Source organism: Camellia sinensis, chromosome 3, assembly GCF_055761805.1.
Source record: "Camellia sinensis isolate YWXY chromosome 3, ASM5576180v1, whole genome shotgun sequence".
Lineage (NCBI taxonomy): Eukaryota > Viridiplantae > Streptophyta > Magnoliopsida > Ericales > Theaceae > Camellia > Camellia sinensis.
In genome coordinates this window covers 4145512-4156473 of record NC_138963.1, presented here as the reverse complement: position 1 = coordinate 4156473, position 10962 = coordinate 4145512, and the positions used below count along the sequence as shown (strand labels likewise).

The following is a 10962-nucleotide window of genomic DNA, read 5'->3' as shown; positions in this document are numbered from 1 at the left end:
CTCGAGTCAAGTTCTCCAACTCCCCAACAGAGTCGCCAGAAACTGTAGATGCGCCCGAGGGCCTCATGATACAGTTTGGACTCAAATGTCGCGGTTCTTAATCTGATCTCACAATGTGCGATGTGAGATTGATAAGTCACCAAAGAGTCCAAATCCGGCAAATCGTTTTGGAAAACTGATTTTTAAGAAAGAAGTGCCAAACATGGACTGCTTTGTCAGATACAGAGTCGCCACCTAAATATTTTATTTGTGGGGGAATTTAGGAAACCCTAACTCGTTGCCTAAGGCCACGTGTCCGTCGTCACCAAAGTTGCCTCGGCTCGGGAACTTGGGTACGATTGGGGAAGGTCATCTATGAGCACCCCCGCTCGCCCGATCAAAGATCGGCCTGTACTAAGCATGATATTTTATTTTTGAAAACACATGTGTTCTTATTCCGATTATTAGCCTAGAATTACTAGGTGATGCGCACAGCACACAAGAATAGACTAGATCACCTAAATTGGAACAAAATATCTCATGTTTGTTTGAAAATGGTTTGAAGGTGCTACTCGCAAGTAGGCTAAGACGTGGATTTGCCACCCTCAAGTGGGCTTAGAAAACATGATTTTGCCACCTCAAGTGGGCTTAAGACTCGCATTTGATGAATTGTTCCAATTCAAGTAACCCAACCTTCACCCACAGGCATTCAGGCAGTTATAGCAACTAAGCAATTAGCCTCATGGCAAGCATGCTATCATGGCAATCAGTCACACACATGCAAGATGCTAAAGCATGAAAGCTTACCTAGTACTCCGAGCCAAAACAATAGCCAGTTAGTAATCAATGCATGATCCTAGTTCATGTTAAGATGGATAATGCAACACATGCAAAATGTAACTAGAAATAGGCTCGGCTATTCTAAGATGGCATATGAGATGCAACTTGATACATGTATTCAAATAGGAATTGAAGTACGATGCAGTTAGTATGATGCGCCGAGCCCGGTGCATGCAAAACAAATGAATGAATGCAAACATGCGAAGCATAAGTATGCTAATTGAAACATGCCCTAAGACTAACCATCAAAAGTAGGTAAATAAAAGGGAGAAAGATGTAGGGTTGGAAGACATTCACAAACTCACGCACACTTATTACAAAATTCGCCCTCTCGACGGAGGGTCCGAAAGAATAATACAAATACCTGATTAACTAACTCGCAAGCTAATTAATTACAAAACCAATTAACTAATTAAACAAATTAATTAAGCTACTAAAGCAGTAAAGAGGCCTCCGGAAGAGGGACAAATGCATGCTTGATCGGCTTCGCTCGGAAATCCATCGCCATGCTATATGTTGCCTCTGTTTACACTGCTCTACATCTCTGAAGACTGCACAAGTCTCAAGGATGCTCCTGAACCACTCCCTGAGTGTTGTGGGAGGTCACCGGCCAAGAGATATGGCCACCGGCCATGGGGAACTGGTCATCGACCATTTGTGGGGACATCGGCCAATAATGCATAGCCGGCTGGCACTGAAGATGGCCGACCGACCATCTATTCCTGCAGAATGCTATTTTGCTGCAGTAGAGGACAAATAGAGCATGGCAATGCATTTACAAGAGAATGTGTGCACAACCACCCTCCCTATCATGTCATGGGCTCAAGGGAGTATGGTTTTTGACCCTCGGGCCATCAATCACGCATCTCGATGCATGATGGCCAAAGGAGCAAAATGTGCAATTTGATATCAAATGAAATGCACAAAACACATAAGGGCCCCAAACCTCCATCATGCTTGATCAAGAGGCAAGGGAATGCACACACAATGCTATGCAACCTAAGCATGCAAGCAAGCAAGCAAACAACTCAAGCATGATGCAAATCTAATGTAACATGGGCATGGAAGCATGCAATGTGCAATAAGCATACAACCTACAAATGTGAGCACGCATGGCATGCAACAACATGCAAGACAAGCATGCAACAACATGCAAAGATGGACTTAAACTAAAGATGGATAGGCCTCAGCCATGCCCAAAATCAGTGGCCATTATGATGAAATGATGACAGAAATGCAAGGCAAGCATGCATGCCAATTGGCCTATCACCTAGGCATAAGGACACAACTCTCAAAACATGAGCAAGGAGTGACAAACATGAGAATATGGCAATGAAGTAAGCTCTAAAATCCCATATGAATCGATGCCAAATCAACTAAACAATGCAAGTATAGCCTGCAAGAGGGCTCAAAGCGTGAAGCTAACATAGGCACTTACACTATAGCTATGCAATACATGAAGCATATTGCCAATACAACCCAAAATAGTCCTAGAGCTTGCCAAACAATGACAAAACATGCATGGAGCAAAGCCAAAATAATCTAGCATGAAGGATTAAAACATGGAGTATGTAAGGCCAATAAGAAGGTTTACACTACACCTACCAAAGCCAAGCATGTGATGACTTAAACAACAAAAATTAGAGTTATGGAATGTCAAATTAACACCAAAAATGGGCTAATACCAAGTCAACACATGCTAGAATGATAAGCTCACTCATTACGCATGCAAGGCTAGCAGAGGGGACTTAAACTACAAGTGTAAGAAGCAAATGAGGTATGCTCTAACCAACCAAAAATAGAGTTATATCATGGAAAAATAAGACCCAAAACACACTGAAATGGTGGTCCAAAAGCCTAGGCAAGATGGCATACACAATGGCTCATTTTTAAGGCATAAAGAACCAACCTTCCAAAGCATGGAAAGAGTGAAAGATGTGAGTGCATGACCTTGAACTATGCTCTGAAATATCATTCCAAATGATGCTAAATCATGCAAATAGCCCAAGCAATGCATGCTAGTGGCTTGGAAACTCACGGCTAGTGAGCTAAAATGCACTATCGCTATACAAAGCATGGCGTGCATGACCAAAACAACATAAATCAGAACTTAAGCATGCTAAAACATGGCCAAAATCTTCTTGGATTTAAGCCAAAATCATACTAGAATGATGGTCTAAAGCATGATCCATGTTGGGCTAGTGTGCAAGTTTACACTACAAGTGTATGGATCATGCAAGGGGTGGCCGAACCCGCCCAAAACAGAGTTGTATTAGGTCCCAAAAGTCACAAAAACATGCTTTAAAAGAGCTAACATAAGCCACAAAAAGATGCTACTTTATAGAGCTAACAAGGCATGGCATGGAGAGACAAGGAGGGGAGGCTATCCCCTCCCATTTGGGACCTCAAAGCAAGCTTTTTGTTACTGAAAATCTCTTGGATTTCAGTGGTTAAAAGACCATGAAGATTTTTTTTGAAAGGCCTTGGAAGATGGCACAAATGCTTCACAAGCAAAGAGACTAAAAGGGTGGACCACCCTCAAACTCAAAAGGGGCTTAAACCTCCATTTTAGAACCTCAAAATCAGAGTTTTTTATGGTTCAAAACCAGCCCCAAAATACAACAAAACAATGGAAAAAGGGGGATAAAGCAAGTGTGCAAAAACAAGCTTGAAAGGAGGAAGTTCTTACCCTTGAAGCACCTTGAAGGCCAGCAGCAAAACCAGCCAAAATCTGAGCCGAAATCACCCTTTTGGAGCTCAAACAAAGTCGCAAGCTACCTCATCCCAAAGATTGTCAACTTTGGTTAAGGGTCTGTTTGCAAAAGTGTAGGAAATTCTCACTTCTAAGCTTAAAACAAGAGGAGAATGAGAGAATTCTAGGGAGGGAGAGAGTTTTGCTCACAAAACTTCTAGAGAGAGAGTATTCTAGAGTAAGAAGCTCTCAAATTTCTAAGCCTTTAAGAAATGTTCTAACCCTTGAAAATGAGATATAAGCTTCATTGTATAGCAATCCAAGAGCTTTTGGTCGAAATATCTCAAATGGAAATATCTGATGCAGTGTATAACAGCTGGAGGATAAATATCTGTCAATTCTGGGCTTTCTGGACACTTCTGGCTGACCGGCCACCTTTGGTGCCTACCGGCCACCATTTGTGGCCGATAAGGTTCACTTTTGGTTGACATATAGCTGCTGAGGTCAAATTGTGGCCGGTGGACTTCCATAGAGGCCGATGGAAAAAATCAATGCTAGTCCCCGACTTGAAGAAAGTCTAATTCCTTCATATGGACGCCTTTTCAGGTCATTCTTGAGCCCAAAATGTAGCCCCAGAAGTCTTCTTTTCAAATTTGGAAGCCTAATTCAAAATTCCATGTGTGCTAAGAGATATCCCTCTTTTAGTGAAGGCTGCTCAGTTTCGGTTCAACCGGAATGATGCCCAACTTCAGCCAATCATATCTCCCCCATCCGGACTCGGCCTTAGGAGATTCTTAAGTGAAAAATGAAGATCGAAAGTAAGCTTTGCAACGGTGGTGGACTCATAGCTGAAATCCAAGTATTCAAAAGGATAGGCCTGATTTAGTGAGGACCGTTCGACTTTCTCTTAGCGATTCATACCCATCTCCTTCCCCAACTGGGTTTCTTCCCTCTCCTCTTCTTTTCTTCCACCCCAAACCCCCGAACAAGGTGTTTTGAAAGATTTTTCAAAGATTTCATCTCTCTTTCATTCATTTCCACTCTGTCCTTGCAAGTTTACAGAAAACCGCAACATTTGACAAAATGCGAGCCTCGGAACATCGCAGAAACCTTTTTCAAAATATTTTGAAAGAAAGGAGTTTAAGATCTAAAATCTTTTTGGTCCAAAAATGGGGTGTGAGGTTTGGACTTGTCTCTCTCCTTGCCACAAAAATTGAACCTTTGCATAGCATAGCCTGCATCACTAAGTAAGCCATCAATAGTGCCCATGTCTTAAGGGCGGTCAAAAATGGGGCGTCTATAGCAAGGCCACAGCCCAAGCCGCAAACCAGGCCGCAGCTAAGGCAGCCGGCAAGGCTGCAACCCAGGCCAGAGCCAAGTTGCTAGCAAGCCTGCAACCAAGGTCGTTGGCAAGGCCGCAACCCAAGGTTATTTTTTTGAATTTTTATTTATTTGTAAAAATTACAATAAAATATACAAAAAATAAAAAACACATGTTTAAAATTTACTATAATTACAAGTTTCTCATCCTTTAATTATTGGATTAATTTCTACATTTTTTTCCATATCTTACTTATTTTCATTATTTTTTAAATATTAAAGTTGAAATAAATTAAAATAAAATATTTCGGTGGCCAAAATTTTTAATTTTTTTTTTTTTTTTATGGTGGCCTGATTTATTTTCTTTAAGTTATGATTGAAAATTTGTGAAAGAAAATGTTACTTTTTAAAAACACCCCATTATGACTCCTCGAGCGTGGGTGATGTTTCCTCCTGCCAGATGGAAAAGGGCTTCACAAGCTATTATAAGGCGGGGCACCTAGTTTAAGGCTAGACAGCATGGCCAGGCCACAGGCCACGCCTATGCCTAGGCCCTCGCTTGGCATATGCCATTGCCTGTCTTCTGGCATTAAAACTCCCTAGCCAGGCATGGGATGTTGTTGAGTGGCGGCCCGTGGTGGTGGCAGTGGCCTTGCCCAGCATGCCATGCCACAGCCTTGGCCAGCAGCATGCCATGCCTCGCCCTTGGCCAGCGTGCCATGCCACGGCCTTGGCCTGTAGTAAGGTATGCAACGACCTTAGCCAGCATGGCATGCCACAAGGCCTTGGCCAGAAGCATGGCATGCCACGACCTTGGCCAGCAGCATGCCATGCCATGCCACAGCCTTGGCCAGCAACATGGCATGCCATGTCCATCGGGTAATTGCTATTAGGTTGGCTTTGTCTTACATACAGGTTGCCTTCCAAAATGCATGTCCCTCAAAAGTTTGCCATTTGGTTGGCTTTGACTTATGAACGAGTCGCTTGTGCTTTCCCAGTGGATACTTGTTGCGAAAAGTATGTCCCTCGGTAGTTGCATGTTGCCTTTGTTATTTACGTTCACGCTAATCGGTGCTTGCTCAGCTTCTCCAAATGTTTTCGCACATTCATCGGGCTTCTTAGTCCTTCGGGTTGTGATTCATTTTGGGGGGCTAGTGCATAGTGTACGTCGTTGCGCTTGAGTTGTGATTGGTTTGTGTGAGTTGGATGGGTCCTTTCCTATGTAGCCAACTCCACTGGTGCATTCCTCTTGTCCCTCAGGTAATTGCCATTAGGTTGTCTTTGACTTGCCTACAAGTTATCTGCCCTTCCTTAGTGGAAGATGCCTTGTGAAAAGCATGTCGCTCGGGTAATTGCCATTTGGTTGGCTTTGCCTTACGAAATTCCTGTCCCTCGGCCTTGGCCATGCCACGACGATGGCTTGCTTGCCATGCCAAAGACTTGGCCAACATACCATGCCACAACCTTGTCCAGCAAGCCATGGCATGCCACGGCCAGCAGCATAGCATGCCATGGCCTTGGCCAGCATGCCGTGCCATGGCCTTGGCAAGCATGCCATGCCACCGCCTTGCCTTTATGTCATGCGCACGGCCTTGGTAGCTTGTCTCGCAGGCGGCATTGGCAACCTGTCCTGCTTGCATCTTTGTCAGCATGCCAGCTCAGCCTGTGGGCGACCTCGGCAGTTTGGCTTGCCTTGATCCTTTCTAAAAGTATATTCCTCGGGTAAATTCCGTTTGGTTGGCTTGGACTTTTGCTTACAAGTTGCCTGCTCTTCCTTTGCGGAAGTTGCCTTGCATGAAGCATGTCCCTCGGGTAATTGGCATTAGGTTGGCTTTGACTTACGTACAAGTTATGTTGTGTAACACATATCCCTCTAGTCATTTCCATTTGGATGGCTTTGACTTACGAACGGGTTGCTTGTGTATTCCGAGTGGAAGCTTGTTGCGACAAGTATGTCCCACGAAAGTTTCCTGTTGCCTTTATTATTTGCATTTGCGCTAACCGGTGCTTGCTCGGTTTCTCTAAATGTTTTCACACGTTCATCGGGCTTCTTAGTCCTTCAGGGTGTGATTTGTTTTGGGGGGGCTGGTGCATAGTGTACGTCGTGGCACATGAGTTGTGACTGGTTTGTGCGAGTTGAATGGATCCCTGCCTATGCAGCAAACTCCACTAGTGCATTCCTCTTCATTCGTGCTTGGAGGCAAAATTTTACCTTCTGCCTCGTATGGGTTCCTGTGTTGCCTACTTAAAGAAAATGAATTTGGTCCGAATCATGTGTCAATATTCGTCTCGCCACCTCGTGGCGCAGGGTGAACTCCAAAGTATCTTCTGTGCTCCATGCTGTCCTCACGTTGTCGTGTCGGTAGCATGGCCCCATTGTTCGAATTGTAGTCTAGAGAAGCATCCTCAGTGACAGACCGGGCCCAAGTCCCTGGAAAGGGGCGCCGGAAAAGGTAAGAGCCCTGTCATGCCCGGACCCTGTCGCACCAAGAGGCACTGTCTGCGAGTTGGGTTGTTTGGGAATGCAGTCCTTATCAGGTGGTAAATTCCGTCCAGGCCTAAATATAGGCGAGAGACCGATGGCAAACAAGTACCGCGAGGGAAAGATGAAAAGGACTTTGAAAAGAGAGTTAGAGAGTGCTTGAAATTTTCGAAAGGGAAGCAAATAGGGGCTGGCGATGCGCCCCGGTCGGATGTGGAATGGCGACTAGCCGGTCCACCGATCGACTCGGGGCATGGACCAGTGTAGATTGGGGCGGAGGGTAAAGCCCAGGTAGTCGAAAATCCCGCGGGGACGCCTTCGCCTCGATCATGGCTGGCAACGCGTGCCCTTGGGCATTTCTTCGGCATCTGCGCACTCTCGGCACTGGCCTGTGAGCTCCCCATTCGGCCCGTCTTAAAACACGGACCAAGGGGCCTGACATGTGTACGAGTCAACGGGTGAGTAAACTCGTAAGGTGCAAGGAAGCTGATTGACGGGATCCCCTCACGGGTTGCACCATCGACCGACCTTGATCTTCTGAGAAGAGTTCGAGTGTGAGCATGCCTGTCGGGACTCGAAAGATGGTTTCTGCCCACCCAAGTAACAACTAACCATCCATCTCTCAATCTCTCTCTCAATTGTTGGGGAAAAAGATGGGTTTTGTGTGATTTTTTTTTTCGGATTATGGGTATTTTTAAATATTCTTCAATCTAAACTATAAATTATCCTTCTTATTAATCTTTTAGGTATAAATTATGTTCTAAAAAAATACCTACAATTAATAGGTTTGTTTATGTTTTAAATCTTGTCAATTTATGTTTTAAATATTCTCAATTTTTTTTGGGTATAAATTCTATTTTTCTTTTTGGTAATTCCTGAACAGTATTGTATGCAAGTTTATAAATTTTAATTAAAAAAAACATCCATGGTTTATGTATGAACTTCTTGATATTGACTTTTGGATATGCTATTTAATGTTGTGTTCCTTTTTGAGATTTTAGTTTCATGGTTTCTACATGAACTTTTCTTTAATGTTGTAACTTTTTGTTTTGTGTCCAGTGCTTTTAAGTTTTTTTTTTTTTGGGTTTTGGCTATGGTTATTTTATTTTTTGTATAAGTCTGTTTGACTATAAATGTTTTATGTTTTTCTATTGATTGATTATTATTGTCAATGGCAGGATTGAATTCAGTTAATGGTGGAATTCACAAAGGAGTTCAATGTTGAAAGGGGTAGTGGAGCTTACAGGGACTTCATTAAGGACTTGCGCGTTGAATTGGGAGAGACCTTTTCACCCAATATTCCTGTACTTCCCACTCAGCAGGATCCACCCACTCAATGGTTCGACATCATACTGCGAACCAACAATCATTGGATTAGGCTGAGGATTCGATGGGACAACCTCTACTTGGATGCCTACCAAATGGAGAATTCTGAGTGGTTGGAGTTCGGGCGTACTTCTCTTACTTTTCCACATCGAATTCCCCGATCCACTTTCTTGGGTTACGATGGTGGCTACAATGCCCTGGAACGTGCTTCCGGGCAAGGTATGAACAACATAGCCCTTGGCCGGATCGCACTCACTAATGCCGTAAATGGTCTGGCTCATCGTGATTCAAATGATCTGCGAATCGATTAGATTCACCCCTATCTCTGACCTTCTCGCTGCCACGTTCAGCAACAACAGTTCTTCGCCACCTCCTGATTGGATGCCAGCACTAGTGCGTAGCTGGGAACTCCTCTCTACCGCATTGCTGCTAGTCAATGCTAATCACGCTGCTTTCTTCCAACCTTCACAACCTAACGATATGAATATCGTGTCCGCTCTGGACGTGGTTGCTGCACTTGGCATCTTGCACAAAAGCGTCAAGGAATCATCATCATCAAACCCAAACCCCAATCCCAAAACCAAAACCCTAACCCCTAAAACCAAAACCCCCAACCCCCAACCCCTAACTCTAAGCCCTAAACCAGAAACCCTAATAGACCCTAGCCCATATACCCCAACAGACCGTAGACCCAAGACACTAAACCCTAATAGACTCCAAACCCTAATAGATCTAACCCCAAACCCCCTAACCCCTAAATCCCAAACCCCAAACCCTAAAAAACCCTAAGCCTTAAACCCTAAACCCCAAAAAACCCTAAACCCTAAATCCAAAACCCAAAAACCCCAAATCCTAAACGGTAATTACCCAAACCCCAAATCCAAAAAGCTAAACCATGAACCCCAAAACCCCAAAATCCTACCTAAACCATAAACCCTGACCACCAAATCTCAAACCCCCAAACCCCAAACCCCAAGCCCTAACCCCAACCCCCAAACCATAAAACCCAACCCCCAACCCTAGATCCTCAACCCTAAACCCTAAATTCTAAGCCCTAACCCCCAACCCGCAACCGTAAACCCAACATCCAAACCCCTAACCCCTAAACCCCTAACCCTAAACCCTTAAAACCCTAAACTAAACCCCTAAACCCCAAACCCTAACCCCTAAACTGGTGTAGGGTTTAGGGTTTAGGGCTTAGAGGTTTTTAGGGTTTGGGGTTTGGGATTTAGGGGTTAGGGGGTTTGGGGTTGGATCTATTAGGGTTTGGGGTCTATTAGGGTTTAGTGTCTTGGGTCTAGGGTATGTTGGGGTTTAGGGTCTAGGGTCTATTAGGGTTTGGGGGTTATTGTTTAGGGCTTAGAGTTAGGGTTGGGGGTTAGCGCTTTTGGTTTAAGAGGTTAGGGCTTTGGTTTTGGGTTTGGGGTTTGGGGTTGATGATGATGATTCTTAGACACTTCTGAGCAAGATGCCAAGTGCAGCAAACTCGTCCAGAGCAGACACTATATTCATATTATTGGGTTGCAAAATTTAGAAGAAAGCAGTGTGATCAACATTGGCTTGCAGCAATGCGGTAGAGAGAAGTCCCCAGCCACGCACTAGTGCCGGTATCCAATCAGGAGGTGGCGAAGAACTGTTGTCGCTGAACGTGGCAGCGAGAAGGTCATAGATACGGGTGAATCTAATCGATTCACAGATCATTTGAATCATGATGATCAGTGACCTTTCGCGATTTGCAGAGGAGATCGTGGAGATAGCCAGACCATTTATGACATTAGTGAGTGCAATCCGGCCAAGGGATATGTTGTTCATACGTTGTCCAGAAACACATTCCAGGGCATTGTAGCTGCCATCGTAACCCAAGAAAGTGGATCTGGGAATTAGATGCGGAGAAGAGAAGTACGCCCGAACTCCAACCACTCAGATTTCTCCATTTGGTAGGCGTTCAAGTAGAGGTTGTCCCGTCGAATCCTTAGCCTAATCCAATGATTGTTGGTTTGCAGTATGATGTCGAACCATCGAGTGGGTGCATCCTGCTGAGTGGGAAGTACATGAATATTGTGTGAAAAGGTCTCTCCCAATTCAACGTTGAACTCCTTTGCGAATTCCTCCATTAACTGAATTCAATCCTGCCATTGACAATAATAATCAATCAATAGAAAAACACAAAACACTTATAGTCAAAGAGACTTATACAAAAAATAAAATAAAAACTTGCATACACTACTGTTTAGGAATTACCAAAAAGAAAAATAGAATTTATACCCAAAAAAATTGAGAATATTTAAAACATAAATTGAGAATATTTAAAACATAAAAAAAC

General features: G+C 44.0%; 2 protein-coding genes across 2 annotated transcripts; one reads left to right on the top strand and one right to left on the bottom strand.

The window, feature by feature from the left end:
* The first annotated feature begins 8506 nt into the window (after positions 1-8506).
* LOC114306736 (protein synthesis inhibitor I-like) lies at positions 8507-8950 on the top strand. Its single transcript, XM_082917521.1, has one exon. It carries the CDS (start codon positions 8507-8509, stop codon positions 8948-8950), a length of 444 nt encoding a protein of 147 aa, XP_082773647.1.
* Positions 8951-10169: 1219 nt separating this feature from the next.
* LOC145820878 (ribosome-inactivating protein charybdin-like) lies at positions 10170-10753 on the bottom strand. Its single transcript, XM_082917520.1, has 2 exons — positions 10557-10753; positions 10170-10485 (listed from the first exon to the last, which is right to left on the bottom strand). Exons 1-2 carry the CDS (start codon positions 10751-10753, stop codon positions 10170-10172), a joined length of 513 nt encoding a protein of 170 aa, XP_082773646.1.
* Between the last annotated feature and the right edge of the window lie 209 nt (positions 10754-10962).

Bases quoted from the DNA above. Each gene is read 5' to 3' on its own strand.
- LOC145820878 (XM_082917520.1), bottom strand. From the start codon at position 10,753: ATGGAGGAATTCGCAAAGGAGTTCAACGTTGAATTGGGAGAGACCTTT. The intron at 10,486-10,556 runs GTTGGAGTTCGG...TTACGATGGCAG, and splicing joins CAAATGGAGAAATCTGAGTG to CTACAATGCCCTGGAATGTG.
- LOC114306736 (XM_082917521.1), top strand. From the start codon at position 8,507: ATGGTGGAATTCACAAAGGAGTTCAATGTTGAAAGGGGTAGTGGAGCT.